At 37.1% G+C, this 16,201-nt stretch overlaps 1 protein-coding gene across 1 annotated transcript; it reads left to right on the plus strand.

Annotated features, from left to right (window-relative positions):
* The first annotated feature begins 369 nt into the window (after positions 1-369).
* Positions 370-15,479, plus strand: LOC144344493 (uncharacterized). Its single transcript, XM_085502349.1, has 26 exons — positions 370-456; positions 876-948; positions 1,104-1,156; positions 1,378-1,554; positions 1,757-1,829; positions 2,039-2,085; positions 2,187-2,360; positions 2,462-2,620; positions 2,808-2,877; positions 2,980-3,029; positions 3,177-3,290; positions 3,679-3,801; positions 3,957-4,124; positions 4,245-4,403; positions 4,524-4,679; positions 5,455-5,524; positions 5,932-5,978; positions 6,116-6,268; positions 6,482-6,548; positions 10,592-10,638; positions 11,089-11,361; positions 11,600-11,869; positions 12,021-12,308; positions 12,462-12,690; positions 14,900-14,955; positions 15,263-15,479. The coding sequence occupies exons 1-26, from the start codon at positions 417-419 to the stop codon at positions 15,313-15,315; spliced, it is 3,189 nt and encodes a 1,062-aa protein (XP_085358475.1). The 5' UTR covers positions 370-416; the 3' UTR covers positions 15,316-15,479.
* Positions 15,480-16,201: the final 722 nt, after the last annotated feature.

Genomic DNA, 16,201 nt, shown 5'->3' on the forward strand with positions numbered 1-16,201 from the left:
TTGGGAATGGCGTCTAACAGTGTCAGTGACTGTCATTTCTCGTAACGCTCTTTCTCTCTGGTGTCCTTTTCAAATACGAATAAATTGATGACGTGTTACATTTAATGTTCGATAATGGTATAAACGTCATAAAATTGAATGAATGCACCGTGTGCACGTGATCATGCGAAAGACATTTTCTTATCGCATTGCGGTGTCAGATGAATTGTAATAAAGTTGTAGATAAACAGTTTTATTTTGAACTAGTCGGTTTTAAATTTTAGACTTCATTTTTGAATTTATTATCTGTAGATAAAATGTGTCCCAGTGGAGAACAACCTTATAAAGACGACCAAAGCATGAATGCATTGTGCTCTGTTGCAATTGGTGTTGATAGTATATTAACTCGGACCTGCCCACGTGGTTTCTACTGTAACATGATAACGAGTTCGCACGGTGTGTGCTGCCCGCTGAAACGTAAGTATTTACATATTTTATTTTCATTTTCCATTACGAAATCAGACTTTAAGACGTGACAGTTCCTGTCCTGTCCCATGCTACGTATGCAAAGCGCGTATATTACATTTTGTCACAATTACATTTTTGAAACGCTATACAAGGATTGTAACGTTTCAATGTCTACTGTGCTAAGTAGCGACAAATTTAATTGTTACGAACTGCTAATTTTAACAAATAAATAAAAAAGTCTCTAATTTATTCCTCATTTATATTATGGGTTAATTAACATATACACATCTTCGCAAGTGTTTTCAAATGTTATTGCTTTTTCTCCGTCAACTAGGTTGTTAAACGTAACTCATTTAGAGAAAAAAAAACATCTTTTCTGGGTGTTCAAGACCGTAATTTTATATACATTCATTTGCTCTATTTGCCAGTTGATGATGTGTGTTATTATAACGGCGTTGCGTACCCAGTTGGTGGAACCGTGATATGGGGCTGCGCCCTCTGGTAGGTTTCACATATTTGTTATTATTGTTCAGTTAACGACATGCTGCCCATTACTGCCCATGCGCTAGTACACTGCCTATACGTGATAATGACATAAACAAGTAGTATTGACAATCGTGCAATATCACTACACTAACGTTTTTGATTGTCCCCAGTCAATGCCGGGATGGTGGATTTGTATGTTTGTATCCCCCTGGTCTTATCTGTGGTAAGTTCCGGCAATATTTAGTACTTCAAGTTCAACAGCAATTTTTAACGTAATAAATATGGCAATATATACAAGTTCTGGTCGATGAAGCAAATTAACCAAAAACAAACAATATTATGAAATGATTGCAAGTATATATACTGCTTGTAGATAGTTGTATGACCTATTACAAATTACTCTGTTGTTTCCTGTCTTTTTAATACCAGCGCACTTTTTTATAGATCCATCAGAACCCATCTGCCCCAATGGCGATGATTACTATACAAGTACGGGAACAGATGTTAATTTCTGTACACTTCCACTGGATGCACCATTGGGTCTTACACAAGGGAATTGCCCGGCTGATTATTTTTGCCATGCCTTAGACCTCGGATACAGTATATGCTGTCCAGCAATTTGTAAGTCTTCTCTTTCACTACAAATCGTCTTCAGTGGTGTTTGTTATTTCAATTCTCTTTCAACTATTGTTCACCGACACGATGCCAATGGACTGGATGACCACGCAAAACATTTATGCGAAACCGTAACTCTTGTCGCATGCCACCATACTGGATAATTGGTGACATCAAGCGTTGATAGTATGTGTATTTATATCTGTAGCTGGAGATTGCGTTGTTAATGGAGTTCTGATTCCGAATGGCGAAGTGATTCTGATGCCAGACTGTGTGTTATGGTGGGTATTACAGATTCAATAATAATGTCGGCTAAAACAGTGTATTTTCGTAGCATCTTCTTTGCTGTTCTCTATTCAATCACATATTTAGTGAACGTGAAGTAATAATTAGCAAACCCCATCTTAAAACCTGTTGACGAAAATATGATTGGTAGCACATGGATCGGCGATCACATTCTCACTAGTAAATGTTTTGTTCGTATTCTCAGTAAATGTATAGACGGCGCCATGGCATGCATAGAGAAATTACCATGTGGTAAGTAACAACATCACTAAAAACAACAGTTATTGTACCTACAATTATCAATTAAGTATATTATATAAAACATATATTTGTTTTTGTTTTTTTCTTTCTAGATGAAATATGTCCGAACGGAGGTGATCCATATGTAGAAGATGGTGTTGGAACAGTGTTCTGTTCAGGAGCTCTCCTGACATCAGAATACTATGCAACAAGAATAAAGCATTGTCCCAGAGGATATGAATGCACTGCGCTAGATTCGAGTGGTCTATCGGTGTGCTGTCCTATCAGTGAGTACCGTGCACTAATTAGTTTTAACCGACTGCTATAAAGTACACTCTGACACACCGTACATTTAATTTCACGTGATTCCCGTTTGTCCTGTTTATAGGAGATCCGATTGGATGCCCCTGTCCTCGCATTCCAATAGATAGCTTTCCAGTATGCCTATCCAACTGTGACAATTGTATGAACCATCCGCCATACGACATTTGTTGCATTGATGAGAAAGCGTGTCCAGGAGGCTGTGTTGGATTCATTAATACTGTTGGTGGGTTATGTTCACGTTAGTTTTTACTATGGTAACATGCAGTATATGCGACATACAAGTGCAAATGTGTTCAATCTGTAGCACCAGTTTGATTCAACAAATGACCGGAAGTGTTCATCCATGTATAATATATTACAATATGTACTACATGTGCGCTCATTATTGTGGTTTTCTATTGTTTTTATAGGTTACTGTAGATATGATTGTGAATACTTTATGCCAGGAGATACTATAACAGTGCCACCATGCACAGAATGGTATATACTTTTGAAATACCTTGTATATAAATCGATTGGCAATTCATTTATATTTACGTAGGTAATTTGTGTTGTCTAATGTACAATGTTTATTTCTTGCAGTCAATGCACAAACGCCGAATGGGACCCCTGTACCACAGACCCATCTTGCAGTAAGAAACATTCTGTTATGGCTTACATCACAATGTTATTTTCGTGTCCATTGCATGCGCAAACGGTAATTTACATAAACAGTACTGGCGCATCTTCACCGGGAAATGTATAACGTTACTATTCTCTCGTTTGATTTTTTGTTATAGCTTGTGTTACTCCACAAACGGACGAATTGGGTATTGTAGTCACGTGTTTGACAGATGCAGATTGCTTGCATGTATATGGCTTCACATGCATTGATAGGATATGCTGTAACAGTGGTAGGATTTAAGTTAAACATTATAATATGAAAGTTGATTTCACTTGATCGTCTGATGTTGAAACTCGCCAGCAATTTCTGTGAATATCGTTAGGTGCTACATTTATGATACAAACATTAGTCCAACAGTAGTATTAAAATGTTTACTTTGAATTAATTATAATTTACTCCACCATGTATTCCGTATTATGTACTTGCTTTATTTTTTATGCCAACAGCTACGAGTTTATATTTTTCTTTGTGCCAGTTTGTTGTACTTTTCGACAATACCAAAAAAAACAGTATTTTGTGACATCAGTTTGACAGGAAATCGTTATACTGTTTTAGATCAGATCGTAGTAATATTTGACTACTATTGTATAATACACACTGTTTTTTTTTACCAACAGACTGGGTTCCTTGCGAGAAGCCCTTGTTAGCTGAAACTGGATACCCGTACAATTGCGCATTTACAGAATGTCCGACTGGATATTCTTGTGTGCTTAATTTTGAATATGGTGCATGTTGTCCAGGTAGGGTCATGCTCGCAAGAAATGTATTATGGCCATATATACTGAACTAACACATTTTTGTGCAAAATGTACGATTCGATCTCTCGCAATATGTACAGAATGTCATTAACAGAGGTATTGCAGAAATAGTAATAGCTCGGTATCTAATTGTACAGATAAATACCCATGCTGTCTTGAACCTGAATCTGGACCGTGTAGAGCATATTTGCCACGATGGTATCACGATTGCCGGGATAACAAGTGCAAAGAATTTATTTACGGTGGATGTCAGGGGAATGATAACAATTTTCATACTAGAGCAGATTGCGAAAAAGAATGCGGAGGTAAGCAATGTGCAAATAGAATTTACAGTATCCCAGTTTTTATATACGGATTCCTAACAAAATGATAGAATTCATTTCAGTAATAATTAATTACAGATATATAATATTTTAAAATTTTAGGTGACTGTTGTTTACCTGTTGATCCTGGTACGTGTAAAGGTTCCATTTCCAGATGGTACTTCGACTGTGAAATAAATGAGTGTATAGAGTTCATATACGGAGGATGTGAAGGAAACAACAATAATTTTGAAACAGAAGAAGCGTGTAGACGACATTGCGGTGAGCAACATGTCATTTGTGTACTCGTAATGGCATAGATATTACAAGAATATTAACACACATCACTGCATGTGATTAGTATCACGTGAATATCATTATTATATTTTTTTCCAAAAAAAGATGGACCATGCCCGTGTCCTGAAGGATTTCTGGGGCAAATGTGTTGGTTGAATTGTGACGTTTGTGATGAACATGCATCAACGACGCCAAACTATATTTGTTGCGACGACGGTAGCTGCCCGGCACCAGCATGTCTTGGAGGAGTATACACGCCAGGTAATTGAAATTATAGTATAGATACAACAGCTTTGAGAATATCAGCTGACCTTTGCTTTTCTGTGCTTAGTCGAAACCTGTCCTTTCATTGGCTTTAGTCACGTCTTGTATGCCTGGATCTGGATGGCTCAAGTTTATGTCCCGGAACTGAATTGACTATAATACAATTGCGACTACAAAAGTTTAAAGTGGAAACAACTAAGTAGACCATAGAAATCGAGGTACAGGTACCGATCAGCCCGTTGTAGTAATTATAATTGCCTAAAATGGTAAATTTATATGCGAATTGTTCGAGAAAATGCCCGCGAATAACATACTTCGCGTACGCAATATGTGTAATATATGAAATCTACTACACACTCATGATCAAGAGAATATCACCATACAACGTAACATAATGGATATACCATATCCACGGAATTGCAACGCCGTGCTCGGGGATAATTTATCACAATGTATGCTATTATCCCCCCCCCCCAGAGAACCCGTATGTTCGCCTCCAAAATTATTCTCTCACACAACCTGTACATGAGCGTGTATGGCTGTTTCTGACCTAATCAAACATCTCGATTGCCAGAATCTTTGGACCACATTTCCCACCAACTCAGTACAATATTTTGCCCATTTATATTTATTTTTTATTTCTAATTTTGGCTCAAATGGACTTAAATATATTTGAAAATATAAAGAAATTGCGAATGGTGACACATGTTAACCCTTGCGCTTCAAAGAGTTAATAATTATAGACACTCACAATTTTTCTTAATTTTCACAGAAGGATTTTGTGAGTTGGACTGCGAGTATTACTCGCCAGGAGATGTAGTAAACGAAGATTGTGAAATATGGTAAGAGATTGGTTTTTCTGATTATCTTCGGTTAAAGCGCGGCAGTCGTAGCGCAGCTCAAGTGCGATATTTGTGTTGATAAACGTGTATTTTCCCACAATCCAATGCGCTCTTCTAATGGAAATCATGAGTACGAGGTTTAACCTGAGCGCGACTTGCCTCCTTTGATACCTTCCAATCACCTAAAAATACCTAATTAAATCTTGGTAACGTCTCAGTTTGTACTCGTTGATCTGCCAAGTCGCCATCTTTGTTTATATGAGACCCATATGTCTCGTGCATGCCTGGCGTGACTACGACCGCCCTTTAAGTTCTATTAGACTTATTAGATTTAACTAATACGAAACTTACAATCGTAGACTAGATTTAAATATTCTTGAACAAAACATTTGTATACTTTCTATCAGCGTTTGTAGAGAAGGGGATTGGATTTGTCGACCTGACCTGGCATGCGGTGAGTACATGTTACTTTTAAAATGTCGTGCATACACAGACATTTCAATTTCAAAATTAATACAATAGTAAGTTCGAATTGCTCGACTGTAATTGTTTTTTGTGTGTTGCAATGTGTGACAATGATTGTTTTCACAGGTGGACCATGTCCTTGTCCAATCGATTTTGTACCGGAAGTGTGCTGGGTATCGTGCGATGAGTGTATTGCAAATCCTGATCAGGATTACCTTTGCTGTTCGGACATTGAAAACTGCCCGCCTCCTTCATGCCTGGGTGGACATTATATTGAAGGTATTTCAGCGTTTAAATTTGGAAATGCTTCGGGTATAATTAAGAAATATATATCACATCATATTTGTGTGTTAACATTATACATTGTACTAGTATAATGATGATATTTACATGCCCGGTGCTATGACGTTTGTAATATGTGGTGATTTGATTGAATGCTGCATGACAGTATTCGACAAACGCCATTATAAAACTCTTTAAATCCGTTCTTAGGTTACTGTGAAAAGAACTGTACTTACTACAGACCATTTGAAACGTATGTAGAAAACTGTGAAATATGGTAAGCAGCAAAAACGTCTACTCCACACATGTATTCCCCGCAGTGAGTGTAAAGTAACAATATTGTAATTGCTTCTCCGATAATCACTGTGTGATGTTTTACAATAGGTGCAAAAATAATTCGTATATAAAAACATGTGGTCGAACTCAACAGTTATTAGCTCCGACATTACCAACAACTGGCACTGTAATCTCATTCAGAATCAGTGGAAAACAAAACCCAACAATCAGCTTGGGTGAAAATAACGTTCTGGCAAACCTGTCCGTGCAGTAATTGGTTCACTCCTAGTGAATGACACCAGTGATCCGACGAAGGGGTGGGGGTACTTTGCATAACATCACACGAAACAAATTTCAACATTTTTGCACTGCTGTAAACATCGGACACTGCTTATCGGAAAAAAAACAATAATAATATTATTACTTTACACTCACTGTAACCACCATTTATGACAATCTGATTAAAATCTGATGTAGTGTACGGGCTTTAATTATTTTGGCTATAAACTTGTTTTAATTTTATTTTTTATTACTTTTGTTATTAATGCCTTTTTATTTTATTATTTTACTTTGATTTTTTGTTTAATTCCGCCCTACATGCATCTGATCCAACGCTTATATAAGTCCCGTTCAAATATCGCGTAAGTAACAGCCAATCACAGCTCCCTTTTATACAGGCTGTCGGTTGCTTACTTTTCAGTGTAGAGATACTCTACGGGCAATCTTTCTGTACATTATATTTTGCCCACTTGAATAAACCATTAATAGAAAATTGCTAGTATATTTTTATTTACAAAAGAAATTCCACAGCATTTTACAATTGTTGTCATTACATTGAATATTTTTTTCACTTCCATCAAATGTGTGCACTTGCTGGCACGGATCTAGAAGCCGTACCTACACACGATTTGGTGACGTCACAAAATACATGACCTTCAATCGGGGTCGTTTCCTCGGTATATACGAATTGGTATATAGAAATTACAATAAAGATACTTAAGACATTGCACATAAGGTAAAACAAATCATGTGACAATATAATGATAATAACGGTAATAAATCCTAGCTTTAACAGTTGAACACAACGATCATATAGTCAGTCGGGTGACGCCGAGGGTCACGCACTTGTTGCAAAATGGCCGTGTGGTTGAAACTGGGTCATGGCGTGACGGGCGAGGAAGACATCATTAAACACTCTCAAAATCACAATAAAACGGGAAAGTGGTTGCATATTACGGCGTAGCCAACATGGGAAATACAAAAACGCTCAATACAAACGACACGGATTCGAATCACGCTAGATACACACTCACCAGAACCGAAGCAATCAGAAACGAGCAATCGTTTTGGCTTTTCCGTTCAACTCATCGGAACACGGGAGTAGTTGGAAAAATGAACACCACTTAACGACCAACGTCGTGACGTTGTACACAAGCGTGCCATCAAAATTAGCTTGAAAGAGACAGTGGGTTCGAGTCCCGCTCAGAGCTACTGTAAAAACGTAAATCAAATAAACTGAAATCTTTCAAACCGTAAACAAGTAAGCAAAGAACGTCGCGATAATAATAAACCTCACAAAACTCCACCATACAAAACTGAATGAATAAATAATAAAATAACTTACAACTTAAACTGGACGACGAACAATTTGGTCAACAGTTTCCAGTCACAAGAGATAAACAAGACCCAAGTCAAGGTAAGTTTTGTTAAAGTGTCGATGGCGTTCCCTATATTACGAAAACAATTCAGGGAACAGACGAATATCTTCTGTGGTGTTGTGGAATTTATACTGTGTCTGCGGAATTGTTGATTGAGGGTTCGAAGCCAGCTGTTAATATTTTGTTAGAAAGTTTCACAATTAAATCAAATATCCAATGATACCAGTATATTTATTTCATTATTTTAACAACTTGCGATGGTGGAAGTTGGTCAAACACGAGTTCTTACACCTAAATAAGTATCAAATATTTATCCACTCATTTATTCTCTCAATTTAACAACCTTGTAGAGGTGGAAATTAAACAACAGGTATTTACTCACAAGTATAATGGTCAATATTTGTCCATACATTCATTTTGTCAATTTAAGAACTTGTAATTGTTGGAATTAATCAAATGAGAGTTGTTTACACCAAAATAAGTCTAAAATATTTGTCCACACATTTATTGTCACAATGTAACAACTTGTTAATAGTGGAAATTACTTAAACGCGACTTGTTTAATCAGTTGACATCAATGCAACTTACCCGCAGACAGTGCACAGCAGAGTATCATTATTGAACAATTATGAACAGGAACGTGTCTTGGCATTAGGGTTAGGGTCGGGTCAGGTATGGGCAACGCAAATGGCAAACACCCAATTGGCAAAATGTACACTAACGGGTTATGCCATGTATATAGTTTACACAAGTAAAACACAAAATTGCCAACTTTTTGGACAATTGTAACTCAATAATAGAAATATGTTGTATTTCTATATATACACACACTATATAGTGCAAACACAACCAGTCAATCCATCGTGGTTTTGTGGATCAGATCCCTACATAGTGATCAGGAGGACCCGGGTTCAATTCCCTTGCCTGCCCATCTTTATCTCGCAAACACTATTTGGCAATAAAGCTAAATATGACAACAAATTATTCAATTCGCATGACTACCCACATAGCTCAGTGGATACATCTACAATGTAGACAATGTGAGATCACAATGTGAGATTGCTGGTTCGAATCCAGTATGTTTAGCATGTTTTCTGACTGCTAGTGAAAACAGTGCTCCTATGAATAGAACTTAAATCCTATCTCTTGTGTGAAGACACTCGTGGTACAGTGGACAAGACAGTGCGGTGGGAACTCGAAGATCGCAAGTTCGAATCACGGATTGGACACTCCTACGAAAGACGTTAAAAACCTAAACAGCGGATTACAAAAACTGTAGTCAGAACACAAGAATACTAACTCACATGGAAGCCAGTCGAAGTCGACGAAGAACGAACACAGTTGACAGCTGTAGGTCACGTGCATCAACAGACACGAGGAGCATGGCTGCTCTCCAAATGGGTCCCTTCTTTTGTATTGACCCCCGAATGATTACTGACCCCCCCTTTCTAACTCTTCCCACAAAAATAATATATCGCCCCTTTCAAAATGTATTTACCCACAAATTAATGAATATTCATGAGCACAGAAACTGCCACGTCATTAATAAATTAGCATAATTAAAATAAAATTGCATAAAGTGTAGGTACGTCTTCTGGAGTCCTGCCTAATTATCTAGAATGGAAGCAAAAAACTAAGTAAATCATAATGATTAGAACACTGTAAATAGCTATATAAACAATGCAACCTGATTTTACCGTCCCACGACATCGACGCAGAAAACTGGAGCAAAAAATATTTCCTGATCAATTGCGATGTGTCCAGTCCAAATCAGCCGTGTTTTTATCGGTCGCTAACGTCGGTATAATCCGCCATTTTATTTGAGTGTGTTTGCTACCTGACTCTGCCCGGTGACGTCATCACGTGCGCTATAGAAGGAGATCTGTGATTCGTTGACTAAAATCGTCGATAGTTGGTCTCTTGGAAATATCGTTACATAGGCATCGGGTCAGATGTATGTAGGGCGGAATTTTAAAAAAATTAGAAAATCAAAGTAAAATAATAAAATAAAAAGGCATTAATAACAAAAGTAATAAAAATAAAATTAAAATAAGTTTATAGCCAAAATAATTAATTAAAGCCCGTACACTACATCATATTTTAATCAGATTGCATTTATGACTACGCCAAGTGGTCGTTTCGCTCCGTTAAGGTGTTACCGATATACACATATATCCACACGAACATTGACGCGACATTACCCGGGGGCATTTGTGTAGTAATTTCGAATATGCTCTCAGTATTGTGCCCGTATTACCATTAGATTAGAAATTTGCCTAATCAAAATTACATCAACGATAGCAGATAACAATTTGTACCTTGTTGTATGTATTGCACATAATCTTGAAACACTTAATACAAACTGCGTTTGTTTAAATTTATTTAGCGAATGTAGAAACGGCAAGTGGTACTGCAAACCGGACCCTGATTGTGGTAAGTTAAATTATCAAGAAGTGCTACTGAGACTAAAACATTATTGAATGTCACTATGTAAAAATGTTTCCATAATATTAATTTGTATAGAGAAGCGTAGGTAAACTGGTAAGGTGCAGTACAGTTGATATAAAATTTAATTTAAATGCACCGTGGTGTGTACTACATATTCTATGGCTCACTAATAATTACTGCGTGGGTGTTTGTAATATTATAGTTCAACCACCTTGCCCTATGGGAATTCCTTTAATTGGTGCTGATGGGAGTCCCGTTGGTTGTGATTCTCTTGATAAGCAGTGTCCATTTGGCTACCATTGTTACACCCATCCAACTGACTTGACATCAGTGTGCTGTCCAAATACAGATGAGTGCACACTACTCATTTAGTTCATGAATAATCGCGAATCATTAAAATTTCATGAATAATGTATGCCTGGAATATACTTGTAGAATGTGTGGATGGTGCATGGACTGTCTGGTTCGATAGAGATAACCCAGGAGGTACTGGGGACTGGGAAACTACATCACTTGCCATCGAGTTGTATGGTGATAACATGTGTACCGATCCATCGGCGATACAAGTGCAGACCCTTGACGGTATTCCTGCAGAAGATACTGATGAAATATTCTTGCATTATTCACCGGACATTGGCTTTGTGTGTCGGATGGCAGATCAGCCAGATAACACTTGCCATGACTATCGAGTGAGATACTGCTGTCCAGGTAACACATTTATTATATTGTATATTGCTGGAAAACCGGTATACATTCACATGTTATGTTTTCTGAGTCACAAATTAATCAATAATTCCTTTAAAATAGTTGTGTCACCGTGTTCCACGGGATTTCCGATAATTGTTGAGATGTTGTCCCGTGGTTAAAAACATTGATTCCTCGTTGTGGCATGTCCGATAACGTTGTGTAATATGCAGTATTATATGTGTAATTTTTGTTCAAACAGCTAATCCCCCATGTGATGGTGAATGGTCACAATGGTTCGACGAAGACAGTCCAGAAGAAGGGATTGGCGATTTAGAAACGCTAGCAACACTATGTGAAAAGACGTGCGAACGACCCAGCGCAATTCAAGCCCAGACTATTGATGGCATACCAGCTGAATTAACAGGCGATGTGTTACTCAGCAATGATATCATTAATGGATTTGCTTGTTTGAATGAAGAACAGGACGATGAGAAATGTGAAGATTATAAAGTCAGATTCTGTTGTTCTGGTAAATCAATATTCACAACAAATAATGTTTTTACGTTATTTTAGTTGAATATTTGAATTTGAGTATTACTTTGAATTGAATACTTATTATAAGCGAAAAACTGTCTCGTCTCATTAACCATGTTTTTCATTTATGTAATATCACTACACAGAACAGCCAGATTGTGACAAGTGGACAAAATGGTTCAACACCGATAAACCATGTGAAGGTTTAGATGCAGATCGTGAAATCACCGCCGTAATCCAAGATGAATATCCAAATGAAATGTGTAAAAATCCGTTATTCATCCAAGTTGTTGTCGCCGCCACTGAACAACCTTCATCAAGCACCGGGCAGGTATTCCTACATCACGATGTCGATCCTGGATTTGTTTGTCTTGACAAAGATCAGCCAGCTGGTGATCAATGTCATGATTACAAAGTTCGATACTGTTGTGACGGTACGTATTTTTATACATTAAATATGTTAACTATTACGTACGAACTTGTCATTTCACAGACAAAGTTGTGATTGCTGCATTCGCACCTGAGCGTTTCCATGAGGTGTAAAATTATTTCCTGAGAGCTCTGAACGTCACAATGCTTCCTTCCAGAACAACCTAATAAACCCGGACAATGCCCAATGGTACCTTCTATCGACGATGTCCGTCCAAAGGGTTACTGCTACTATGACTGCCAAGATGATACCGATTGCCAGGGGAAGAAAAAATGCTGTGCTTCTGGAATATGTGGCACCATTTGTATGGATCCTGTGTTCATATGTTTCCATGAGGGCGTTATTTTCCAGGAAGGCGATGGCAGAAAAGAAGACTGCAATACCTGGTAGGTTATTAGTGGATGTAGTGGACATTCGTTACGTAATACTATAGATGAACTAGATACGTTTATTATTAATTTTTATTCAAAAGACTATATTGCATTATGCTAACACCTTGGTTCGAAGTCGCTTATTTTCAAACATATATTATATATTCTTGTTTAATTTTGTTGCATTGCTTGATGGATTCAGTTATAGTGTGGACGTTGAACCCAATATTTACATGCCAATCGTTTGGGACATTTCAATTCATAACGCATCTGTAAATTGGAAAGCGTACATGCAACCAGTAAGCATGTAAGCGAAAGCAACTTCAAAAGAGCGGGTGAAGCCAGAAGGAGTAAACAAACTGTATTAGTATTACAAAAATATTTAGTGACACTGACAGAAATGAGTGAGTTATGATACACCCTGTCTGGGGCTTATTATTTTTAATCTCTGTCCCAATATTTGTACTTAATATGGCAGTTTATTCAATTAAACTATTTTCAAATGTTCGGTTCCTATCATTACTATAATAACATGTTATTGAACTGCGAAAAAGATCAATATTTGGTTGTATGGCAATTTCCCACATTTTACCCTATGTAAAACAATTTTCCAAATAAAACAAAGCCAGCAATGCTCCGATGTCATGTAGTAGAATAGCCTAACCCTGAGTACAGTTCTGTAGGTTGGCCTCCTTCCGTTGATCATTCGGCCCCCACAGTATTGAGAAGTCGCATAGACCGAGGATTCGACACACGCCTACAAATATATGGCAGAGAACCGTTCTGCCGTTTTCATGACGGTAACCAGCTAAAACATCGTTCGACCAATCTAGCGATCGCAAATACCTTTTTTGTGGCCGAAAAATGAACCTACTGTACTGGAGCATTGACAAAATCTAGTTTTACGCAACGAAACAACGTTTTGTTGATAAATACGTCAAGAACAAGATGGCGGCGTGTATTTTCGGTTGACATTGGAAAATGTCGATTTGATCGACCGTAGTAGGTCTCTTATGTAATTTCCCTTCCTGTTAAGGTATTTAGAATAGTTGGACGTATCGACCTTCTCATTTTTTAACTGCAAAGCTGAATGCCTTTTATATCGCCCGAACATTTCTTCACAATAGTGTCGAATTCCCAGTCTATTCGGCTTCTCAGGAATGTGGGGGCCGAATGATCAGTGGAAGAAGGGCAACCTACAGGACTGTACTCAGGGCTATCGAATAGCCGTGACTGTCGGCACCGGTCGTATTATAAGTTTCACAATCCGTAACGGGAACCTAAATCTCGCTGCTATGTGTATCCATCATTTGGTGTCACGTCTCTCAATTTTCTATTCTTAGCTGCATTACATATATATTGTTGAGTTCAAACAATTGAGTAATTTACAGTAATGTGGCAGTTGTGCCGGCTGACACTGTTTTTTGCAACTACAATACTGCATGATTTCTTATTAACCAGGTTTTTAGTCGTATTGTTCACATCATCACTAATATAGCTTTTTAATAAATACTGTAAAACATGTCTTTTTCGCGACCATGTCTTTTTTGCGAATTTAGAACTCATTCACTAATTCAAGATGTCGCTAATGACATTATTATAAATTTAAAATGGCCGCCAGACAAAGAAATCAACAATGACAAAAGAGATTCGCTAAATCAACATTTTACCACATTTTGCTAAAATTGCATGCCGCTTTTTCGACATGTTTTACAGTACGTTTAACAACCAAGTACTTATAAACGTTAAAACGCTACATTTCTCAGGTTGGATCACGAGGGCGCTGACAGATTGTCATTTCAATGTTTCGATATGTTATGAGAAATGCATTCTGGATGATAATAGGACCCTTTTCTTCATATGCAATAATGTCAAGGAAATTAAGAAAGAAATGAAGAAATAATAATTTTGCAAAAAGTTCTTGAGCGATTGCTATAATTATAACATTCTTAGCTTGATTGAAAATGTCAAATCGTGGTCAACACAAAATAATGAATGCTACCTGGTCTTATTTCGTTACCATAACGTATCCACCAGATTCGTCTGCGTGCTTAATGATCCGTTTCAATCTTATGTCAAATTAACGTTTCTGAAGTGCCAATCCAAGCAGTCAACAGTCTGTGTGTATGATTCTATAGTGGCCAGTTGAACCATCATAATAACACATGTAAGCCAACCACTTAAATTACATCAGTCTAATGACAATTATTATATCCTTTGACAGTTACTGTACGAGCGATGGAACTTGGGCGTGCACAAAGATTCTGTGTGGGGATACAGGTACGTTTTATTTAACAACTTATATTGTTAAGTTCTAGATATTCGGACCAAAGCAAACGACAAAATTGACAGAGTCACAATTTTCTACATTTAATACAACTACGTATCTCAGAAAGCAGATGGGAATTTTGAATTGCCTTAAGTTAAACTTGGAAACTACTGTAAAACAATTCATGTGAAGCAAGTTTGGAAATCTCGTTTTATTCATGAAATATACCATGTATATGGATGTTATTGACAATAAAGGTGATTATTACATCCATAAAATATTATAAAATTAAAATAATTCATTTCATTTTCTTTACAGTTATCGAGGCAGTCGAGCTCGAGGCTACCGCTGAAAGACTGACAATAGGCTGAGATAACACTTCATTGAATTCATCTATTTAAGTCATCCTTTAATCGGCAAACCCCCTCTTCGCAAATAAACTATACGATCAATAACTATGGCTGGTTACGACAGCTAATTACTATTCAATAATTGTTCCTTCGAATTTATTCAAATAAACTCGGCCTGTAAATAATGTTGTTGTTGCTGTTGTTTTCGCACTTTTCGGACGACAACAATATGACCACCATTGAAGTAAAGTTAAAACATACCCATTGGCAGACTATTCAACACACAACAGGGTAAATTAACAATTACTGTATACAACAAAAAGGTGATACGAAAACATTGAGCACGTGTCATTCTGGGTAATAATTGCCTTGTTAAGAAGACACTTGCATCAATCAGACAAGTGATATTGATGTTATCTGAGATTCATATTTGACTACGCGCTAATTACGTCTGCAAAAAAACAACTTTTCAAATGTTAAGGTTAGTCTTTCTCTGGTAAAATCTTGGTTTAATTTTTTAGATGAAAAAAATACAATATCCCTTTAAACAATGAATGTGTAAGCACATCGAATGTGTTGCGAATGCATATCGCATTGTTAGTGGAGTACCAAATTTATTTCTTTGACATGTGATTAATATGGCATATACTCTTTTCGACAACCGAATTCAGTATGGCTTAGCTATACCCATTTGCATTGACAATATAGTTAGCAAGATCATCTTGGTGACAATAATCTGCATTGCCATCACGTAATTCATATAGAAAGGCAAACATACTAATCATAATCCACTGTCAACCAACATATCCATAAATCCATTCATGCTCTGCCGACATCCTACGAACATTCTACTGCCCCTCTCTGACTTTATTACACATCACTACACCAACTACAACAACAGCTGGTT

Source organism: Saccoglossus kowalevskii, chromosome 8, assembly GCF_978046115.1.
Source record: "Saccoglossus kowalevskii chromosome 8, keSacKowa6.1, whole genome shotgun sequence".
NCBI lineage: Eukaryota > Metazoa > Hemichordata > Enteropneusta > Harrimaniidae > Saccoglossus > Saccoglossus kowalevskii.

Excerpts from the sequence above, each read along its gene's own strand:
- LOC144344493 (XM_085502349.1), top strand. The coding sequence starts at position 417 with ATGATAACGAGTTCGCACGGTGTGTGCTGCCCGCTGAAAC. Across the intron at positions 1,157-1,377 it reads TCCCCCTGGTCTTATCTGTG|ATCCATCAGAACCCATCTGC; the intron begins GTAAGTTCCGGC and ends ACTTTTTTATAG. Across the intron at positions 1,555-1,756 it reads TATATGCTGTCCAGCAATTT|CTGGAGATTGCGTTGTTAAT; the intron begins GTAAGTCTTCTC and ends TTATATCTGTAG.